Source organism: Thermothelomyces thermophilus, chromosome 1, assembly GCF_000226095.1.
Source record: "Thermothelomyces thermophilus ATCC 42464 chromosome 1, complete sequence".
NCBI lineage: Eukaryota > Fungi > Ascomycota > Sordariomycetes > Sordariales > Chaetomiaceae > Thermothelomyces > Thermothelomyces thermophilus.
This window is the reverse complement of record NC_016472.1, coordinates 7,684,665-7,705,088: the sequence shown is the minus strand read 5'-3', so window position 1 is coordinate 7,705,088 and position 20,424 is coordinate 7,684,665. Positions and strand designations below refer to the sequence as shown.

Genomic DNA, 20,424 nt, shown 5'->3' with positions numbered 1-20,424 from the left:
TATTGCGTCTCAGAACAAATTGCTCGACTCTGGATTGCTCGAAGGGTTTGTGAAAAATATTTCCAGAGTGCGATGAGGACCAAAGATATTCAGACCTCTGAGGCCATTTTTAGATGCGTGTTACTCGAGTAATTTTTTCTCGGCTTATTGTTGTGCGATTTCCATTCCTATTGTCTGTGCTTACTATTGTTCCTGGAACGAACAATACTAAGTTGCCCTTTAGGGAAGTTCAGATGAACTTTGCGAGCAGACAACTTTGCTACCGATTATCCTTCGCTCTTTGACCTCTTCCCTCAAAACTTCTACCTCTGTTCATCTCGTTCAGATTCCAGCAATTCAAGTTGCTCATTGACAGACAAACTATCAGGACCTCGATTCTCCCGGGCCTTTTCCAGACTCCAGCAACAAATTTCTCCTGACTTTAAGCCCGCAGCACTAACGACGAGCAAAATGAGTTCGCGCATTGTCAGCACTGACATGAATGCCACGGCTGATGCATCTCCGTTGGCGTTCGTCTTCAAGGGCAACGAGTTGATCGTTCAATGCACCGCCAATAATGATGATGAGGCGGCTGCCATGAAGATCTTGAGCGTCGCACTGGATAATTTCAGGTGAGCCAGCGTAATCAGTTTGTCAGTCGGGTCGCAGCTAATCGGTTTTAGAAACTTCAATGACGGCAAGCATGCCGTTATTATTCGTTCTAAGGCTGAGCCTACCAAATATTGGATCTCCAGCGCTCAGTACGCGGAGATTCTGGACAGAAATGCCTACGACATCGTGAAGTCGACTGAGATGGATGCTGGTAAGTAGAGTTTGAGAGCATCAATCTTAATCGCTGGAGTTCTAACTCCTTACGTAGGTCCGATGCTCCAACCTGCCGTCACCCCGGAGGCCGTTAATCATCCAAAGGTCACCAAGCTTCGCATTCGTCGCCCTCGGAACCAATTCATTATCTACCGTCAGTGGATGTCTGCCCGGATTCATGCCAGCAACCCCGGCTTGACTGCTGCCTGCATCTGTGAGCTCTCTTTGCTTCTGCTTTTGGCATTTCACCACTGACATGACACAGCTCAAATCGTCGCGAAGACTTGGCGGGCAGAGAAGCCTGAGATTAAGGCTCACTTCAAGGCCCTCGCTGATGAAGAGGATCGCATTCACAAGGAGAAATATCCAGGCTATCGCTACGTGGCTGCTCGCCGTAACCCTCAGCTTCCTCTCTCGAAGCGCAACTTGCCCCACGACCCGATGACTGTCGACGAGAGACTGATTGCAGCTGGATTCTGATTGCCCTGGCCAGATTGAATCTTTCTGGACACCGCAATCCAAAACAACCCGCGTACCTCAGCAGATTCGCATAACTCGACCCAGCAGCCTTGATTTCAGTTTTCTTTTTTTCTCCGCTCGGTCAAGCAGCAATCCAGAAGAAGCACTGAACTCAGAAACACAACAAAAAAAAAAAAAAAGAGAGAGAGGGGGAAGAAGACATTTGCACCCGGAATGACAGGGAGGTCAGTTCCAATGCATCATCCATCGTGTCCATCACCAACCCCAATCTTTCGAGCCTGATGCTAACCTCCATTCGGCAACAGATCAATTTGCAGCAAGAGCGCTTTGTATTTGGCCAATTCCCGGCTGTCAATCGCAGCAATGTGGTTCGCAGAAACTAAGGGACTGGCGCAACTCAACAATTGCTTGTTTTTTTCTCCTTTGGGCGCGGCGGCGTTTTCACTATGCTTTCATTACCATGAAACAACAGCCATTGAGGAACATTTGTTGGAGGGAGAAGATCACCGCCAGCATTTGATTGATTTTTGATGGTTAGTCGTGCTATTCCCTGTGATTAGGTTCTCTGGGGAGGAGAAACTCGGACACGATGGGCTCTGGGATTAGGTTCTTGGAGACGAACTTCTGGGACTCGTTTCTTGGAAGGGGAAAGGAATCGGGAACGAGATGGATCAATAGCCGACAACATCATCTATCGGCAGTTGTTTGTATCTGGCATGGTTGTTGAAGGCATTCGCAAAGTTGATAACATGGGTCTGGGATGGGCTCGACTGGTAATTAGATAGCACTCTGGGAATCAAGACTTGGCCGCAAATCAACTGGTCCGTTGAGTGCGAGACTGTTGTGCGACATCTACCCACGCGGCTTATCACGAACATTGGCAAACATTACAGGACAAGGCTTTCTCGCTCAGCCAGTCATTCATCGTTCGAAATATCTGCTCTGCCTCAAAGCGGGACCTTACCCGGCTCACCAGCTCAAGTCGCACATTCCCAATGAGCAGGTCATGATGCCAGGTAGCTGCCGCGACACCGAAACTTGGAGGGACCAAACCACATACTTGACGACTCGAAACAAAGGTTCAAGCGTACACACCTCAAAGCTGCAACTCGTACGCGGAACTGCACCCCGAACGCCACAGCTGCAGTCGCGAGAGACATCGAGCACAAAAAGGCAGGCAATGCCGTTTTTGGGTACCCATTCGCTTAGAGCACAAGGATTACGTGAATTTCCTGGAGCCAGATCAAGCAGTGTCTTGCGAAGCATTCAGAGGGCTGCAGGTCCGAGTCACAAAAGAACGACCGACTATTACTCCATGTCTCTCCCAATCCCGTGTCTCCCAGCCGACCGACCCGAGAGGTGCAAAAGCCGAGTTAATAAGCAACGCGACGTAATGCTGCCTTCCTACTCCAATGCCATCATTGTCGCCCATTCCAGTCACTGCTCCAAATGAAAGTCCGGCAACGAAACTCGGTTCCTTGCTCTTTCTCTCCCGAGGGGCCCAAGGGACGGGCGCACATGAAAAACGCCCTGCCTATGGATGGGTCAGCAAGATTACAAAGACCGGAATGATGAGAATAGGACACCAGAGACGGAGACTGCAAGCTTAGAAAGAAGAGAGGGTTAGGTTGAGAGATGTTGCTCTGGGCGTGGTGCAATGGGAGACGGAAACCGAGAAAACATACCGCAATTGACACCGGCCTTCTTAGTGACCAGCATCTGGCAATCCTCTCCGTGCTCACATTTTGGAACCACTCGCTTCCCGAGTAACTTAGACCAGGAATCCTTCGCTTGGATGGGGTCGAAGACCTTATCTGTGAAGGAGCTCTCGGTCCTCGGGCTCTCACCGACAGAGTCTCCAGAGCTATTCTTGGTACTTTGGCTGCTATTCCCTTGACTGGCGGAGGTATCTTGCTTTGATTCAGGCTCCGATGGATTTGGGTCGGGAGTGATGGCAGGATTTGTGGTGTCACCGGCCTCAATGGCAGCTGTGGCGTTTGCGGTCGGTGTCTTGGGCTTGAAAAACCCTTTCAAGCTGCTCTGCGAAAAGCCTGCGGTCGTCTTCGAGGAGCTTTCCCTGCTGAGCGCAAGTTTTCCCTTCTTCTGAGGCCGGTTCGGAGACGTTGAGGATGCGGCTTGCCGCTTTTGGGGGATGGGCTTTTGTGGTGGCACGGAAGTGATGTTATTCGAAGCTGTGTTGGGGAGCGTCGTTGTAGATGCTGGCTGATCAATCGCCTGCGACATTGAGACGGTGCTATCTTTTTGTGTCTCGTCGCTCCCTCCGCCCGGTACCGTGTCGGTGGGTGTACTTTGGGAGCTAATCGTGTTGGGACTGGATGTCGTCTTCGCCGACGCGGAGGCTTTCTTGAAGAACATGTCCTTTATGCTCTGTCGGCGGTCAAACTCAGGGATGAGCTTGGCTGATATAGGAAGGAGGTCCTTCTGGCACCATTCTCGTTGGCGCACGCCGTCCTTGAACATGCCCGGAGGGTTCATGATATCCTCAATGTGAACCTGGGAGCCACCGACATCGACAGTGTCGGCAATCGTAGCATATACGGGACAGTGATCGGATCCCAGCAGGCCCTCCTGGATATTGGAGTCGATGAACCAGTCCTTAATTCCAGAGCTGCACAGCACATAATCTATCCGGTTTCCAAAGTTCCCTGGCCGCGCGTTCTTCCTCGTTTCCCAGCAGGTGTACATACCCGCACGAGTTGGATGGAACTCCCTGCAGAGATCCCATAGAACGGGCTGTTCACGCCCTTCCTGTCTCTCTCCGATGACGCGGCCGCCAAACAGCAGTTGGTTCAAAAACCGTCGTGAGTGCGTTGCGAAGAATTCTTCCAGCGTCACGCCTTCTTTCCGCAGGCGTTCTGGCAAGCCTGCAGCGTCTAGCTCATCACGTATGATATTTAGGTCACCGCAGAGAAAGACTTGCTTGCCCATGGCAACAAGATTTCGGACCCTGGCATCCATAGCATCGATAAACGCCTCGCGATATTCTGTCCTTGTCTCATCTCGGGTGGCAGGGCTGTATACGCCGATAAGTACGAAGGCAGGGAACTCTAGGATAATGCAGCGCCCCTCCGAGTCGAGCGTTTGTTCGTCAATAGAATTCGAGAGTTGCTCAGGAAGCGGGTATCCGCCAATTTGCTGGTCTGCAGGAAGATCTCGGAACTTGGTCGAGGAGTTTGGGGGGGAAAGAGCGCCAGTGATGCCCTCTTCTGCGCGAATCGGACAGCACTTGGAGGAGCGGGTATAGACAGCCACACCAGAGTAGCCTGCAATCTGTGTTAAGAAGAAGGACCAGGAATGAAGTGGTTGGGGATGGCAAACCTTTCTTGTATCTGGGGAGACTGAAGAAGACGTCCCAGCCCGGCACCAACACCATGTCGTCCCGAAGATCTTTCCGCTGAATTTTGGTCTCCTGCAACACAACGATGTCCGCTTCCAGAGTGTCGAACATGGCCTACAACAAAGTCAGCCCGGCTGCGGCTGGTGAAAGTCACGCATCGTACCTGGAATGTGCGGTTTTCGCGCCATGGTTGGTAGCTAAACGGATTCCGAATGCCGTTAACTGCATGGAGATTAATATCTCTTCCTCTTCGCACAGTCTCGCTCCGAGCAGAGTCCCGTACCGTTCCATGTCGTAATTCGAAGCGGCATTGTGGCTGCCCGTCGCTTCCGCAAGGCGTGGACAGATGCGCTGATGTCGACTTTCAAGCCAGAACCGACCAGTGGTGTCACGTCACGTTTCGGTACAACACCAAGAAGATTGTTGAAATGCCGTGAGCGACTGGCAAGCAGAGTGGTTCATGAGCGGGATAGCGAGGGTTTCCATCCATCAAGTGACGAAGCTTGACGGTATTCCAGAGGTTGGTCTAGGACAGAGAAACAATTCAAGGTGGAAACTGTGGCTTAAAGTCCGTACGATCTGTACAGCGCATCACTAGTAGTTATTCGAGCATATTCCTTATCAGTCCTCATTTATTCACATTGGCGTTTAACAAGAAGCGGATTTTTGGAATACGCCTCGATCTTCGTTCTGTTCGCGACGATGGAGTGGGCAGGCGCCATACACAACGCACCTGCCGATCGCGAAGTCACCTGATCAGGTCATGTTCCCCTTCTGGGCTCCTTATGTCATCCTCTCTTGCCAAGCTCTTGGCTCGTGCACAGTGAAAGCTCCTGCCTCACACAAACCCGAGGTGTTGCCGAAAATGAGCTGATTCGGGTCTGACCTCACGACCAGCCCAGTGGAGCTAGCTCAGCAAAAGCGGGTCAACGGTTGCATTCATCCATCTTTGCCCGAAACCTCGAAGCTCACCTGCACTCCATTGACACACCACACCCAACACCACCCCAATCGAGCGCCTCGCCGAAAACAATCCGTCGCCATGTTCGTGCAGCGCCAGATTGCCCGCGCTGTGCCGCGTTTCAACGCGCAACTCCGCGCCCAGGCCCAGCGCCGCTTCGCCAGCACCGAGACCGAGAGCAGCTTCGTCCGCGAGCGCCGCGCCGTGAAGGAGCACGCCGGCCACACGACTGGTGGGGATGCCCTATGCGTCCCTTTTTTTCTTTTGCCAATTGACTCAGGAGCTGACAGAGAAGCAGAGCTCTGGCGCAAGATCTCCCTCTAGTATGCCATCACCCTCCCTGGCCTTTCCAATGCGTGGTTTTGGTGACTTTCCGCCGCAATGCCCGAACCGACTGCATGCCGGTCCAGAAACAACCGCAGAAGAGGAGGAATTGAGTCGCCGAAGGTCACAAGAGGAGAGCAATGAGGGCGGATTCAGCAAGAACAGCACATCACAAGCGAGCAGATGAACTGACAGACACCGCTACCCAAACAGCGCCGTCCCCCCCGCCCTTCTTCTCAGCGGCGTGAACGCCTACATTCTCTGGAACGAGCACTGGGAGCACTGGTCGCACATGCCCCCTCTCGAGGAGCGCGTCGAGTACCCCTACCAGAACATTCGCACCAAGAACTACCAATGGGGCGATGGTGACAAGGTACGTATACGTACTATCGAACTGGCTTGGGTGTGTGCCAGTGAATCAAGAAGCTAACAGAAGCCCGGAACAGACCCTCTTGTACGTGTATACTCCGGCAAACCATTCCGCTACACGAAGACGGAATGGACAGACTTGATCTTCGGGCAGCTTTGCTAATCCTGACTCTCAGCTGGAACGATTCGGTCAACTACCACAACAAGGACAAGACCACCTAGACAAATAACCCGGGCAGCGGTCATTCCGTTTTCCCGAGGACAAAGGAGAGGTGGTTACGTAGATGGTTCCAAGAGAGACGGCACAAATAGCCAGCCAACTGTATATGTTTCCTAGAGTTGAAGAATTGAACTCCAGTGATCTGGGGCTCGCCGCTGATAGATCTCGTGTGCTGCTGTGCCTATGCGACTTTGTTGCGTCGTCGTTTGCCCAGAACTGTCCGTGGTAACATGTTTCTGAGTCCATGCGAAAGGTTCGAACAGTGTAGCAGACATCGAGCAATGTACCAGCACACGACGAATTTGCCCTTAGGCACTTGGATTGACAAACACTTGTCCTGCAAATCAGCCAGGGCCAACAAGGGAACATCGGCCGTCTCCATACGTTTCAGCCAACATACTACTGATAATAACCTTTCCGCTCCTCCCTTTGACTGTTCGTCACCCCTTTCCCACCGAAATCTCATCCCACAATCTCAAATATGTATCTGCACACTCCTCAGCCCTCGCAAGATCCCCGCTCGCCCTGAAGAGCGTAGCCTTCTTCGCCATGATCTCACCCCTTTTGGTGACATCCTCCACCGCAGAAAAGCACTTGAATGCCCGATCCAGCGCCTTCTGCGCCCGGTCTATCATCGCAACCCTCTCTGGCGACGGCGCTCCGCCACCGCGACTCCGACTGCCACCTTTATTGACCATCTCTCCCGCCTGGCCCACTCTCGCGTCCGCCAGCAGGTCGTACAGCGTGCCGGCCGTGTAAGCAACGTCGGTCTCGAGACAGCGGGGCAGTACGGAGACAAGCAACCGTTCGGCGGCGGCAAACTCGCCAAGGGCGTTGAGGATGTTGGCTAATGCGCCGACGGCCTGCCAGAGCAGCGAGAGGAGGCGCGCCCGCCACGCCATACTCGCTGCGCGCATGGCGAGCGTGAAGCCGCGCTCTGGGCGGCCGATGCTGTCGAAGATCTGGGCTTTGAGTAGGAGGAGGCGGATCCGTAAGGAGACGTCGCGATCGTCATCGCGAAGCTCGGAAATGAGGCGGTCGACTTTGTTGAAAGCCGCATTGTAGTCTTTGCGGCGGGTGAGAGCCTCGATGTGGAGCGTGTCGATGATGAAGACCATATCGGATTCGATGTTCTCGGTGGTGTTCTGGAGGAGCTGTGAGAGGAGGGTTTCGGCGGACTCGAGGTCATTGTGGTGGAGGTCGCGGCGCAGCTTCAGGAGGCCACGGTAAAGTCGCCAGTATTGGTCAGCTTTTGCTGAGCGGAGCGAGTTAACGTCCACGCGCTCAAGCTGTGCGCGTGCTTCCTCATACATCCCCTTGCCAGCTAGCATACCCGCCATCCTACACGCGAATCTCAGCTCGTCGTCAAAGACGGAGCCGCGAGCATGGCAGCGGAGGAAGACTTCGCACGTCATGCTCGACATGACGGCCATGCCGAGCCTGTCCCACAAGGCAAGGGCCAGTGAGAGCTGGGCTCCAAGCATCGATTTGATGTTTTTCTCAACAATGATCTGGGAACTTCGCGCCATGCTCTCCATTGCGACAGAGATGCTTTCGCCATTGGCCAGCCCCAGCTTCGCGTCACTTAGAAGCGCCGAACTCCAAAGTATCCACATGCCCGTTTCCTTTGCTTTGGCCCGGAGGAACGCGAGAAGTTCTTTGTCGCTTCCGAGCATGCTGTTACCCTCAAGCTCCTTAACGAGGCTTGGGTGTGCTTTACCGAAATGGAAGAACCAGTTCAGCGCAAAGTTGAGGCAAGTAGTGTCCCGGTTCTCCTTCGCCGTCGAGATAGCTTCCAGCATGGTTGCCACGGCCTCCTTGTGACAGCCAAAATCTGATTGCACAATCGCCAGGTTCAGCAGCGCGTACTGGTAAAACAGACGGTCCCGGTCCTGCATGGTGTAGTCGAAGTAGCGGTGGAGGTGATCGAACGCCGCGGGAAATTCTCTGGCCCGCCATGAGTCGGAAAAGCTACGCCAGGTAAGCCAAAGTCCTGTACAGCATCAGGAGGTATGCAACCTACTTGAGATAGTGTGACAAGCTCGGGACGACACGACTGCTTTTCAGAAGTTGCTGGAACTGGTCTCTAATCTTTGGCGGAACCCTTGTTCCGTACCCTGCATGAATGAATCAGCCAGTCTGTCCCGTGATTGTCACATCACCAGGGGAAGCCTACTCTGCACCTGCTCGATCTGGAACTCCAACAGGCTCTCAATATCGTCGGTGCTGACTGGTGGCGCGCTTTCTTGACCATCCACGAGGAGCATGTTCCCATACGCCGCCACTGCAACCTCGTCGGTCTGAGGTCCCCACTCATGCTGGCGGTCCAGAAGGACCGAGTCGAAACTGAGCCGGGTGTGTTGAGGGTTCCGTCGTCTCCAGTACGCAGCCGTCGGCTGCCGGTACTTGACAAACGTTTTCCACAGGTCGGCGACATGGTCGAACTGCAACTTTGTGAACTCAAGGTGTGCCCTTCTGACAAAAACCCCAAATGGTGAGTTCCGCGCCAGAAGGACGCCGGAAGGAGGCTCCTCGCCGCGCGCCTCTAGCTCGCGCAGCTCCGCTTTCGTCCTGGCCAGGAATTTCGGAAGCTCGTCGAAGAAGTCGTGCAACGTGTGCAACGAGTCAATGCCCCAGAGCTTCTCCAGAAACCTATCCCAGAGACTTCGGCCGGGGAGACGGTCGATCGCAGGAAAGGGCGCCAGCAGATCCTCGAAGTGCTGGACCGAGACGGCAAGCTGAATGGTGTCCTCGGCCTTCCTCCATTGTGCGTCAGGAGCCGAGAGCGGCCCTGTTAAACTGCAGTCAAGCAGGTGAGATGCGAGGAAGCTGACCACTGGGATGATGGCATCGTTGGGAACTGCTCCTTTGATGTACAGCTCGACAAGAGCCAACAGGCCGATTTTGGATGGAGAGAGATACCGCGACATCACTTAGGACGATCCAAGCAGGGTGGGGTCCCTGCTGGACCTTAGAGAAATGATTGCGCGCACTTGAAGTATGGAACCAAAAGTGTGAGACCGGAATGTTCGTTGGTTTAATTAGCTGATTGGCGAGAGGACGCTCTAAGAACCCCCAGCAGTGTTAAGGAAGCCAGGCAGGAGTTCTCCTTGCTAACTCCAAGAAAGGTGTAGCGTTCGAGTTATCGAGAAAGGTTTTTGCGAGAAATCTTTCTGAATCGCCGCAAAGAGGGGTACGGTCACCGTTGGCGTTCGAGGTTGAGGCAGTCGCGGTGAGCGCGTTAACAATTCAAGCAAGGATGTGGGGTGATTGGCACTCCCACCCTCGCCAACAGCCAGTTCGCCCGAGCACCGAGTCTATAACCTCGCAACTCTAGAAGCGCACGCAAAAATGCCAATTACGGGGCCTAAGCTGATAATACTCGGAATTCTGATTTAAGCAGCCTCACACCTATGTAGAGTACGTAGTCCGAACGGTATTTGCAAATAGCCAAACCTTTCCCTTAGCAAGTAACCCCGAGCCCCTTCCCCCGCCGTTTCCATTAGTCGATCAAGTTATTTCGAGTCGTCAGAAGTAATAGGACAAGGTATCATGACTTAAAAACAAAATAAAATAGCAAACGAGCGTCAGTCCCATACCCACCAACCAATATGTCCCGGTGCCTTGAAACGATGCACTAAAACGCCAGTACCTTCCATCCAGCCGCCAAAAGAGTAATACAGATGAGCTAAAACGCCATCCTGTACGCTAACCACTGTCAACGCTTCAGCCAGGATGTTCTCATATCCCATAGCGGAGTGTTCCAATCCGCAGAACACCAATTACCGACCACCGTCAGCTCCAGAGCCGTCCCGCCTCGTTGAAAAGGATGAGCTTCCCCCAAAACGGCTCGCTAGAGCGCTGAACCACACATCGTTGCGATTTGCGTGCCAATCTTGTCTGGGTGATTGATTCCAGGAAGGGCCGCGCTCAAGGTCTTCAAGTCCGTTTGGAGAAGGGACCCTCTCCTGATAACTGTCGGAAGATTCGCCACTGCTGCTCTCGTAGTCGTCCTCGCGGAAGGGCTCATACTGCGGGCCAGAGGAAGTACCACGGGCTAATGAGCGAACAACATCGTTTTTGCAGATAGGGCATGTGCGACGTCTGGTGGTGAGCCAAGGTGTTCTGGTTGACGTCAGCACGCTACTTGAAATTTCCCGTCGTGCGGGTATTGACAACTTACATGCACTCAGCGTGGAACTCATGTCCGCAAGGGAGGCTCATGACCCTGCTGACACCGTCGATATACTCCTCCAAGCAGACGACACACTCCACTTGTCTTCCCATGTACTTCCTCCATTCGCTAGAAACACCACGCGAGTTCTTCCCACGGGAAGGCGCCTGGTTTGCTTGCGACGACGAATGTGCGCTGACAGCTTCGCCCGAATCAGAAGTGCCGGTAACGGCGTGAGACTGCGGTTGAGATTCTGAGGAGCTTTGCAATAATGGTGTTGTGGGCGATGAACTCCTTGGAGAGGGTGTTTTCGAGGATGGGCTTCCCGGTGACGGGACTGGAGAAGGGGCGATTGTATGATACGTTCGTACCGGAAGACGATCGACGACCGACTTCGGAGCCCTCCATCTCCGCATCCTGATCTTTACCCGTAAGATAAGGAGGGCATACACAACTGTTAAGGTTATGAGAGGGCTGATTACGAGGACCAAGAGGGTGTCAAAGAAAGGACTGGCGCTGCCAGTCGGTGTGATAGTGACCCAGAGGCCCTCATGAGCATCGTCACCGGCAGGAGCTGTAGGAGCCGGAGCTGGTGTCGTGGCTGAACTACCGCCGGTCTCGTCGGCCGCGTGGTCTGTGTTCTCATTTGCTTCGTCGTCGCTGCCGAAGATTCTCGACAGCAGTCCGCCCCGCGAGCCTGAAGATGATTTCAACTTTCTGGGCCCTGAGGAAATAGACTTTCCCACTGATTCCGACACATATTCACCGCTGCTCGGAGTAATACTTCCACCTTTGGGTCCATTGATGTCGGCAAGGGGAGTGTTCTCAGCCTCGCCAGCGCGCCTGAGAACGTCATCGTTCTGCGCAGCCGTTCTTGCGTAGTCCGGATCACGCCAATCTTGTACCCCAATTTCAAAACCGTCCTCGGAAGACTCGCGAGGGCCTTTCGTGCTGTCCTTTGTCGCCTTGTCAAGGCTGGGCTTGAAGAGCTTGTTATTCTCGTCATCCAAGGCATCGACCGGGACCCAGTCAAGCCTGCCGCTTGTTGGTGGCCGACTCGTGTCGGTAGAAACATGCTGGGTATCACCCAAACGAAAAAGTCGGGATATCCATCCTCTCCTTGCCACAGTTGATCTCTCAGATCTCTGTAACGAGCCAGGCGTTGTCGTGTCCCCTGGAGAGGACGGCGGCATCCTCGCATTGTTGCTCGTCCCACCCCTGCTGGAATGACGGACTTTTAGTTGCGCATTTCCCTTCCCCCGAAGAACATCCTCAATGGCACTACCCGGTTGCATCAGCGAAGACAGCAAGTGCGCGGTCGTCCACGATGTGAAGACTGAGGGAATCGTAACATTATCCACGTTGCCCCGCGCAAACATCTGAATTAAAGGTCCCCCTTTTTGGTTGTCTCCAACAATGAGAGCGATGGCGCCTCGACGCTGTGCCCACTTGACCTTCTCGAGAAAGCCACAGCCCCCTCGGCTCAGTAAGGCTATCTTGCCGGTGATTTCTGCCGATTCTTGCAGCCACTGAATATCGGCGTGGTCCATCCCCGAGCCTGTTGGTTCATTGCTGTAAGGGCTCCTCGCTTGCTGAAGGGCTTGGTGAAGATAGTCGTCTGTTCCATCGTCCGGGGTTTTCGGTTGGGCACGAGGTCGTTTCCTCGAAACCGCGTCCCAGCCAACCAACATGTTGTCCGCTGGGTCGCTCATCCCCGGCGTTTTTGCGGCTTCAACAAGCGGAATGGCGTTCCTGCTGGCCGACCCTTGTGCTGCTGCTTTGATGGCCGATTTCAACCTCCCATCTTCCCATCCCGGAATATCGCTGCAACCGAGCTCGCCCTCTCCTTCACCCTCTTGCAAGGTCTCATCCGAGAAGCCACTCCCTATCCAAAGTTGTCCGCTCAACCCCTTCGCAGGCAAAGGAGGACCGAATGCCGCCGGTCTGGCAGGAAAGAAGGTACTGTTGTCATCGGTGAGGCTGATGGCGGCGCTTGGCGGGAAGAGTGAGAAGGGCGAGGAAAACGAGAATAACGCCCGGAATGATGACTTCTGCGATAGCGACGACGTTCCGGGACCCGTGCGCCGAGCAGATCCGATCGATCGGCAAACGAGAAAGAGGGATGCGGCAGAAAAGAGGACGAGGATAGCAATCCGCGGAGGCCGCATCGTGGGGCTGTCACGCGGTACTCGAGGACGCGATGGCCAAGATAGTAAGTCTGAACTTAAGAACTCAAGCAACGTAGTGAGTTGGGTGGCGCTGCTCGCAGAGTCAGGCCGTGATGCGCAGAGTCATTTGTGTAGACAAGGTCCAACTCCGTACTAGGGGAAGAAGGAGTGGTGTGATTAAAGTTGCCTAAGAGGAGGATGAATGACGAGAAGATGCTCCTAGGGCTTGTGATGGCAACAGCAAGTGGGGGAGGTGCCACAACTGGGAAGCTACCTGCGTTGCGCATGCCCAACCTCTCCCCACCTTGAACCTTGACGACGGGAGCCTGAGGATACAGGTACGTGTACACGTAAACACGCCAAGCACGCCGTGATTATGTGTGTAATTTGGGGTGAGACCGAGGCTTGTATGTACTGCGTATGTACTCACTCGTACTGATACGAACCCATGCCTCATGCGCTGCAGGGGTCAGCAACGGTTCCCCGCATGCTCGCGCCTCCCACCAAGTCGTGCAAACTCCTATCGGGCCTCAGCTTTGTCGGTATACGGATTAGATAATTGGTGTCGGCCTGTGGCTGAGGGGTAGTAAAGACTGAGAGATCTGCACAACATGGCATTTCGGATGGAAATCCTCTTCTTTCCAAAGGAACTGTAGTGCACGAAGACGGATAGCTACCTGACCTACACAGTAGACATGACGGTAACTGAGAAACTGGAGCGCGGGAGCTTGCTTCGCATTTTGCTACACAGCGCCCAACCCTAACCCGAGATGTGACAAGCGCCCGTTGTTGTTTGCACGCCACCGTCTGGACCGTGGGCATCGATCGACAATTTCAGGCGACTCTACGGTCCATGGTTGAGTTCTTGTAATTTTCATACAAAAAAGAAAAAAAAAGAAAAAAATCTGAAGACCCGAAAAGTGATGTTTTCAGTGTTCCCTTTGGAATGCTGAAACGAGAGGTCTGGTCGCCGGTGCTTGTGTTGCTGGCCTATGCTTGGTGCCCGCGGTGGGGTCGGCTGAATTTGCCGGGGATAGGTTTGGTGGCAGCTGGAGCCGTTTCCATTTGACTCATGCAGCGACCCCCCCCTCTGGTTGACTGGCAGAAATTCCTGCAAGCCTAAAGGGCCCCTCTTCAAAGTCACCTCCCGCCCCTCTTTGGCCCATTGACCCCTCCAAAAGCCCTGGATGCTGAGTTCGTTCCGGCGACTGGCTAGCCTGAGACGGGAACCGCTTCTCAAACTTCCCTCGGCTTTCATCCTGCCATCGCCTCGATACTACTCCCTTCGACGACCCGCAAACATGGCTCCCGACGCGTCCGATGCCGCTGCAGCTGCCGCTGCCGCTGCCGCTCCCGCGGTCGATCCGGGAACAGTCAAGAAGAACGGTGAGCGCCAAACCCCATCGCTGAGTCACCCAGCTGCCGACACCGGTGCTAATCTGTCACAACTACCAGAGAAAAAGGAGAAAGCCAAGGCTGATAAGGCGGCCAAGTTCGCGGCTAAGCAGGAGAAGTTGAAACAGCAGCAGCCCAAGAAAGATGCTGCTCAGCCTGCTCAGAAGGCTCCCAAGGCCCAGGCTCCCGCTCTGCCTCCCTACAAAGACGAGACCCCGGCCGGCGAGAAGAAGATCATCCAGCCCTTCGACCACCCGCATTTCCAGGCATACAACCCCAAGGCGGTCGAGTCGGCCTGGTACCAGTGGTGGGAGAAGAGCGGCTTTTTCCAGCCGCGACCAGCGCGGTCACCTGACGCCGGGAAGTTTGTCATTCCTCTACCGCCTCCCAATGTGACTGGCGCCCTGCACTGCGGCCATGCCTTGGCCAACTCGCTCCAGGACACTCTGATTCGGTGGTACCGGATGAGGGGGTTCTCTACGCTCTGGGTCCCCGGTTGCGACCATGCTGGTATCTCGACACAGTCCGTGGTCGAGAAGATGCTTTGGAAGAAAGAGAAAAAGACGCGTATCGAGCTTGGACGAGAGGCCTTCACGAAACTCGTCTGGGAGTGGAAGGGAGAGTACCATAACCGCATCAATAACGCCCAGAGGCTTATGGGTGGGTCGATGGACTGGTCACGCGAGGCGTTCACCATGGACGAAAACCTGAGTGCGGCTACCATGGAGACCTTCTGCCGCCTTCACGAAGAAGGCTACATCTACAGGTCCAGCCGCTTGGTCAATTGGTGTACGCACTTGCGGACCGCCCTCAGCTCGTTGGAGGTGGAAAATAAAGAGATCACCGGCCGCACCATGCTCGATGTGCCAGGATATGACCGGAAAGTTGAATTCGGCGTCCTGACATACTTCAAGTATCCGATCGACGGCACGGACCAAACAATCGAGGTTGCAACCACCCGTCCCGAGACCATCCTCGGCGATACTGGTATTGCCGTTAGCCCCGGTGACCCCCGCTACGCTCATCTAGTGGGCAAGTTCGCGCGCCACCCATTCACAGATCGGTTAGTCGAGTCACCTGTCTTGGCACGGATATTCAGTTATTGACAAGATGTAGTCTCCTTCCTATTGTTGAAGACAGCTATGTCGATCCGGAGTTCGGTACAGGTGCTGTCAAGCTGACTCCCGCCCACGACTTCAACGATTACAAGCTGGGTGAACGCCACAACCTGGAGTTCATCAACATTTTGAACGAGGATGGCACTCTCAACGAGAATGCTGGCCCGATGTTCCAGGGCCAGAAGAGGTTCCATGCTCGGTATACCGTGGTCGAGGAGCTAACCAAGCGCGGGCTTTTTGTCAAGAAAGAACCCCACGCGATGGTCATCCCGCTGTGCGAAAAGACGAAGGACGTCATTGAACCGTATATGACGCCGCAATGGTGGGTGCGTATGAAGGAGATGGCGGAGGCTGCACTGAAAGTCGTCGAGGAGGGCAAAATCAAGATCAGCCCCGAGAGTGCAAGGAAATCCTACGACAGGTGGCTGTCAAATGTCAACGACTGGTGCATTTCTCGTCAGCTTTGGTACGTGCTGCATCCCTTTTCCGAGCGATTGCATTGTGCTAATTGTCCGCTTCAAGGTGGGGCCACCGCATTCCGGCTTACCGTGTTATCCTTGATGGAGAAGAGGACCGGGGTGAGACCGACAAATCCGTGTGGGTTGTTGGCAGGACGCCAGAGGAAGCCCAGGCGAAAGCCGAGGCCAAGTTCCCCGGGAAGAAGTTCCGCCTGGAACAGGACCCTGACTGCCTGGACACTTGGTTCAGCTCTGGGCTGTGGCCCATGTCTACCCTGGGCTGGCCCAACACCGAGCATCCTGATTTCAAGAACTTCTTCCCCACCAGCATGCTGGAAACGGGTTGGGATATCTTGTTCTTTTGGGTCAGCCGCATGATCATGCTCAGCCTCAAGTTGACGGGCCAAGTTCCCTTCACCGAGGTGTATTGCCACAGTCTCATCCGCGACTCTGAGGGCAGGAAGATGAGCAAGTCGCTTGGTAACGTCATTGACCCTCTCGACATCATCAGCGGTATCGACCTTGAGTCGCTCCACGCAAAGCTCCTGACGGGCAACCTGAAGGAGGACGAGATTGAGCGCGCCACGAAGTATCAGAAGACTGCTTTCCCCGGTGGTATCCCCGAGTGTGGAGCAGACGCCCTCCGGTTCACTCTGCTCTCGTACACCACGGGTGGAGGCGACATCAACTTTGACATCAAGGTGATGCACGCCTACCGCCGGTTCTGCAATAAGATCTGGCAGGCCAGCAAGTATGTCCTGGGCAAGTTGCCCCAGGATTTCGTCCCGGCTTCGGAGTTGAACATTTCGGCTCTCTCCGTGCCGGAGCGCTGGATACTTCATCGCATGAACTCTGCCGTCAAGGGCATCAACGAGGCACTCGAAGCCCGGCAATTCTCTACTAGCACAAAGCTCGCATACCAATTCTTCTATGATGAGCTGTGCGACGTCTTCATTGAGAATAGCAAAGGCATCCTGAGCGATGGGACCCCAGAGCAGCAGCAGAGCGTGCAGCAGACATTGTATCGGACGCTGGATGTCGCATTGCGACTGCTGCATCCGTTCATGCCCTTCATTACAGAGGAGTTGTGGCAGCGTCTCCCGCGTATCAAGAACGATACGACACCTTCCATCATGCTGGCTCCGTACCCTGAGCCGGATAGCTCGCTAGAATTTGCGTCGGATGCTGAAGATTACGAACTCGGCCTTCAGTGCGCCGGCGGTCTTCGCTCCTTGGCTGCTGACTACAATATTCGTTCGGACGGGCAAGCTTTCATTAAGGTATCCACGGCAGCAAGCCTGGACAAGGTCAGGGCGCAGCTCCAGGCTATCAAGACTCTGTCCGGCAAGGGCATTGCCGAGGTTAGCGTTCTCGGTCCCGACGCGGACGAGGCCTCGTCACCAAGGGGCTGCGCCGTTTATGTCGTCTCCGCGGACGTAGCTGTGCTGCTGCAAGTTAGCACGCAGATCACAGACATCGATGCGGAGATCAAGAAGATCAACACCAAGCTGCAGAAGACCGAGCTCGCCATTAAGAAGCAGCAGGAGCTGATGGGCCGTGAGGGCTTCGAAAAGGTCAGCGATGTGGTCCTCACTGCCGAGAAGAAGAAGTTGGCCGATGCTCAGGCGGCGAAGGAGAACTACGAGAGAACTCTGGCCGAGTTTAGCAAACTAAAGCTCTGAACTTGGAATTGGCGAAGCTTCTGTTAGTTAACAGTACTCAATAGAACTTCCCGGAGTTCTTTGTTTTTAGTTTCAATTTTCTCTGCCACACGATAGTCCTGATTCTTGAATGCTTGTAAGTTTCGACCAATGTACGGATTAGCTACGACGGGATCGTTGCAATTGCCCCGAGCAGGCTCGCAAACTTTTTCTCAACATCAATGGCGGGAATGAGTTGAGACCTTGCGCACAACCAACCAAAAAAAAAAAAAGGAAACCTTTCTGACACGATCAAGTCAAGACGTCTCTTCCCTCTAGTTATGTGAGGATAACGTCGGTGGTGGGAATGTTTGCAGGGCGTCCGCGAAGACGGGCATTGCACGGGCTGGCAAGTACGACAATAACCCCCGGTCGGGCCCGGCTCCGGGTGCTGGCCCGAAAGCGAGGTCCGGCGGATGTGGGGCGTTAAGAAGATTCAGCCACACACTCAGACCAAGGCGCAAGTGTGGCTGAATTTTTTCCGCAGCCCTAACCAAGGAAATCGCTCGGCCACACATTCCCAAAAATTCGCGATCCTTGACCCGCGAGAACCTGCACATCACAACGACCCGCCTGTCGACGACGACGCAGGTAAGTTCAATGGTGGCATACAACTGTTCTGTTATCCTTGAGACTAACTCGTTTATTCTTCAGAGACATCGCCAAAATGAGTATGTTGCCCTTCCCCGACGCTCTCCAGTCCCTTTCCTGGTCCACACCCGTAACCTTCACATCGACTTCCCATGACCCGACGACATTATCACCCCCTGTTTTACGCTCCACCAACAACTCCTTCTCTGAATAGTTTCGGAGGCGTTACTACGGATATTGGCGTTCTTGATGTTGGATCAGCCGTGCTGACATACAACTACAGCCAAGGGTACCTCCAGCTTCGGCAAGCGGTATGTTTCAATCCTCCATGCAAACAGCTCTGTTTCTGGATCCTGAATCCTGACGGTCATTTCCAGCCACACCAAGACCCACGGTCTCTGCAGACGCTGCGGGTAAGTCGATGCTCCGATAAGCAAGACGAGACAAAGACGACTCGACCGTTTAGCGAACAACGGAGACAACAAGACATCCTTTACAAGGCGGAAGTTAACACATTCACCAGCCGTCGGTCCCTCCACAACCAGAAGAAGGTCTGCGCGTCGTGCGGCTACCCCTCTGCTAAGATCCGCAAGTGTACGTTCTCGACGGCAAAACACCGAAACCCCTCTTGCTGGATCAACCGCTGACACGGCCGCATTGTAGACAACTGGTCCGAGAAGGCGAAGCGCAGAAAGGTCACCGGTACCGGCCGGATGCGGTACCTTAGCACAGTTTCGAGGCGGTTCAAGAACGGTTTCCGGACCGGCACCCCCAAGGGCGCTCGCGACCCCGCGGTTTCCACTTCTTCATAATGGGTTGTTATGACGGCAGGGGCGTGGACGACGGGATGGATCGTTTTCGGCGAGTGGTGTAACATGGGCTGGACACTTTTCGGACGGACCTACTCGCTTTCCGCTGCTACATCACAAATGGGATGATTTCGCGCGCACGGGACTCGGTTCAAAGACGGTCAATTGCATCGAGCACAGGTCATGAAACGGGCGTCACGTTTGGGACCAATCACACAGATTCATTTTTTTTCCGGGCAAGTTCCGTGTGAAAGGGGCAGAGGCATGGTCTCTGGAGATGCAAGAAACGACTGGCGGCCCCGCCGGTGTAGGACAGCCTAGCGTGCAGCGACCTGGCAGTAAGGGGGAAAACGGAAGTGGCACTCCGATTACCAGGGGTATCATCTTCATTACTGGCCTCGTTCGAATACTCTAACACCACCGTCGCCCCCCACGTGGTAGAGATACTCGTGATTCTGTGCAGGGTCTCTCCTGTTTGTGATTCTGATAACACCGCTCACGTCTTGGGCCGCGCCTGTGTCGAGCAGCCGCAAGCTGAGGATCGCGTCGGCCTCGTGGGCCAGACTCAACGCGAACCAGGCGTGCTGCTTCTCTAACGTCGTTTCCTGCTCCTTGATGAGGGGGTCGTCGGCGGCGAGAGTGACGATAGCAGCGTGTGTTGCCTATGAGATGATGTTAGCTAACGCCCATTTCTCCGCACTCTCCATGGACCCTGACATAAAACTTACCTCCCTCAACTCCGTCACTACCTCTTTCACCCCCATAGCCGTCCACGCAGCATCAGGCGGACCGCCCGGCCGCGAGTTCGGATCCATCGCAGCAAGCACGAAATCCAGCCCGTCAATCACTAGCACAACCTTCCTCCCAGCCTTGCCCTCATCATCCCCCGAGGGCGTGCGGGGGCCAACCGCGTGATGAGGATTCCTCAAGTTCTCCACGCTCGCCAGGACGGTGTCCCGGATGTCGCTCGGGCCCGCCAGCGCCGCGGCCGTCCGCCGCCACCCTTGCCGCGACACCTGACCGTGGCCCGCCGTCTCGGCCCCGGCTGCCGAGCCGCCCGAGAAGAGCCCGCCGGCGGGCAGCCCGTCCACGTACGCAAACTTGCCGCGCCGCCCGGCCGCCTCGAGGTCGATCCCCAGCCGGGCGAGGCCGTCTCTCCAGAAGGTAAAGTCGCGAAGGAAGCTCACGAGGAGCACCGCCACGTCCTCCTTTCCCTCCTCCTCCTCCTCCTTCTTCTCCTTCTTGTTCTCCTCGTCTACCCCCCCCCTCTCCGTCCCTCTCCTCAGCGCATCTGCAATACCCGTCCCGTTCCCCAGATGAGCTGATGGCTTGGGATTGGATTTGAGGAGGGCGTACAGGTGGCGGAGGACGAGCCAGTTGGTGCTGGCGCCGAGGACGCCGGTGAGCAAGACGAGGGAGGCTTCTGGCGGGAGTGAGAGATAGGGTTCGAGGAGGTGCGGGACGCGCGATGTCATTGTCCCCAAGTTTGTTCGTT

At 54.9% G+C, this 20,424-nt stretch overlaps 8 protein-coding genes across 8 annotated transcripts; 4 read left to right on the top strand and 4 right to left on the bottom strand.

Moving 5' to 3' along the window:
* Positions 1-450: 450 nt before the first annotated feature.
* MYCTH_2115740 (uncharacterized protein) lies at positions 451-1,284 on the top strand (the record flags this gene model as incomplete). The annotated part of the gene is made up of 4 exons (XM_003660166.1): positions 451-611; positions 663-802; positions 860-1,018; positions 1,070-1,284. The coding sequence occupies 4 exons, from the start codon at positions 451-453 to the stop codon at positions 1,282-1,284; spliced, it is 675 nt and encodes a 224-aa protein (XP_003660214.1).
* A 1,154-nt stretch (positions 1,285-2,438) lies between these two features.
* Positions 2,439-5,322, bottom strand: MYCTH_2298234 (uncharacterized protein). Its single transcript, XM_003660165.1, has 5 exons — positions 4,926-5,322; positions 4,806-4,864; positions 4,624-4,756; positions 2,970-4,568; positions 2,439-2,818 (listed from the first exon to the last, which is right to left on the bottom strand). Exons 1-5 carry the CDS (start codon positions 4,951-4,953, stop codon positions 2,703-2,705), a joined length of 1,935 nt encoding a protein of 644 aa, XP_003660213.1. The 5' UTR covers positions 4,954-5,322; the 3' UTR covers positions 2,439-2,702.
* A 179-nt stretch (positions 5,323-5,501) lies between these two features.
* MYCTH_2298230 (uncharacterized protein) lies at positions 5,502-6,749 on the top strand. The gene is made up of 5 exons (XM_003660164.1): positions 5,502-5,835; positions 5,902-5,926; positions 6,141-6,300; positions 6,374-6,381; positions 6,473-6,749. Exons 1-5 carry the CDS (start codon positions 5,685-5,687, stop codon positions 6,516-6,518), a joined length of 390 nt encoding a protein of 129 aa, XP_003660212.1. The 5' UTR covers positions 5,502-5,684; the 3' UTR covers positions 6,519-6,749.
* Positions 6,750-6,956: 207 nt separating this feature from the next.
* On the bottom strand, positions 6,957-9,446 carry MYCTH_2054145 (uncharacterized protein; the record flags this gene model as incomplete). The annotated part of the gene is made up of 3 exons (XM_003660163.1): positions 6,957-8,509; positions 8,536-8,589; positions 8,693-9,446. The coding sequence occupies 3 exons, from the start codon at positions 9,444-9,446 to the stop codon at positions 6,957-6,959; spliced, it is 2,361 nt and encodes a 786-aa protein (XP_003660211.1).
* Positions 9,447-9,877: 431 nt separating this feature from the next.
* On the bottom strand, positions 9,878-13,121 carry MYCTH_2298228 (uncharacterized protein). Its single transcript, XM_003660162.1, has 2 exons — positions 10,700-13,121; positions 9,878-10,641 (listed from the first exon to the last, which is right to left on the bottom strand). The coding sequence occupies exons 1-2, from the start codon at positions 12,856-12,858 to the stop codon at positions 10,299-10,301; spliced, it is 2,502 nt and encodes an 833-aa protein (XP_003660210.1). The 5' UTR covers positions 12,859-13,121; the 3' UTR covers positions 9,878-10,298.
* An 820-nt stretch (positions 13,122-13,941) lies between these two features.
* MYCTH_2298226 (uncharacterized protein) lies at positions 13,942-17,827 on the top strand. Its single transcript, XM_003660161.1, has 4 exons — positions 13,942-14,244; positions 14,314-15,316; positions 15,370-15,837; positions 15,894-17,827. The coding sequence occupies exons 1-4, from the start codon at positions 14,160-14,162 to the stop codon at positions 17,509-17,511; spliced, it is 3,174 nt and encodes a 1,057-aa protein (XP_003660209.1). The 5' UTR covers positions 13,942-14,159; the 3' UTR covers positions 17,512-17,827.
* Positions 17,828-18,073: 246 nt separating this feature from the next.
* Positions 18,074-19,361, top strand: MYCTH_105405 (uncharacterized protein). The gene is made up of 6 exons (XM_003660160.1): positions 18,074-18,120; positions 18,184-18,200; positions 18,404-18,431; positions 18,498-18,533; positions 18,644-18,714; positions 18,784-19,361. Exons 2-6 carry the CDS (start codon positions 18,197-18,199, stop codon positions 18,930-18,932), a joined length of 288 nt encoding a protein of 95 aa, XP_003660208.1. The 5' UTR covers positions 18,074-18,120; positions 18,184-18,196; the 3' UTR covers positions 18,933-19,361.
* Positions 19,319-20,404, bottom strand: MYCTH_2115734 (uncharacterized protein; the record flags this gene model as incomplete). Its single annotated transcript, XM_003660159.1, has 2 exons — positions 19,319-19,591; positions 19,658-20,404. 2 exons carry the CDS (start codon positions 20,402-20,404, stop codon positions 19,319-19,321), a joined length of 1,020 nt encoding a protein of 339 aa, XP_003660207.1.
* Between the last annotated feature and the right edge of the window lie 20 nt (positions 20,405-20,424).

Excerpts from the sequence above, each read along its gene's own strand:
- MYCTH_2298226 (XM_003660161.1), top strand. The coding sequence starts at position 14,160 with ATGGCTCCCGACGCGTCCGATGCCGCTGCAGCTGCCGCTGCCGCTGCC. Across the intron at positions 14,245-14,313 it reads GGGAACAGTCAAGAAGAACG|AGAAAAAGGAGAAAGCCAAG; the intron begins GTGAGCGCCAAA and ends CACAACTACCAG. Across the intron at positions 15,838-15,893 it reads TGCATTTCTCGTCAGCTTTG|GTGGGGCCACCGCATTCCGG; the intron begins GTACGTGCTGCA and ends GTCCGCTTCAAG.
- MYCTH_2298228 (XM_003660162.1), bottom strand. The coding sequence starts at position 12,858 with ATGCGGCCTCCGCGGATTGCTATCCTCGTCCTCTTTTCTGCCGCATCC. Across the intron at positions 10,642-10,699 it reads GAGTTCCACGCTGAGTGCAT|AACACCTTGGCTCACCACCA; the intron begins GTAAGTTGTCAA and ends GACGTCAACCAG.
- MYCTH_105405 (XM_003660160.1), top strand. Across the intron at positions 18,432-18,497 it reads ACCTCCAGCTTCGGCAAGCG|CCACACCAAGACCCACGGTC; the intron begins GTATGTTTCAAT and ends GGTCATTTCCAG. Across the intron at positions 18,715-18,783 it reads CTCTGCTAAGATCCGCAAGT|ACAACTGGTCCGAGAAGGCG; the intron begins GTACGTTCTCGA and ends GCCGCATTGTAG.
- MYCTH_2298234 (XM_003660165.1), bottom strand. The coding sequence starts at position 4,953 with ATGCCGCTTCGAATTACGACATGGAACG. Across the intron at positions 4,569-4,623 it reads TCTCCCCAGATACAAGAAAG|GCTACTCTGGTGTGGCTGTC; the intron begins GTTTGCCATCCC and ends CACAGATTGCAG. Across the intron at positions 2,819-2,969 it reads GAAGGCCGGTGTCAATTGCG|GCAGGGCGTTTTTCATGTGC; the intron begins GTATGTTTTCTC and ends ACCCATCCATAG.
- MYCTH_2298230 (XM_003660164.1), top strand. The coding sequence starts at position 5,685 with ATGTTCGTGCAGCGCCAGATTGCCCGCGCTGTGCCGCGTTTCAACGCG. Across the intron at positions 5,836-5,901 it reads GCACGCCGGCCACACGACTG|AGCTCTGGCGCAAGATCTCC; the intron begins GTGGGGATGCCC and ends ACAGAGAAGCAG. Across the intron at positions 5,927-6,140 it reads TGGCGCAAGATCTCCCTCTA|CGCCGTCCCCCCCGCCCTTC; the intron begins GTATGCCATCAC and ends CTACCCAAACAG.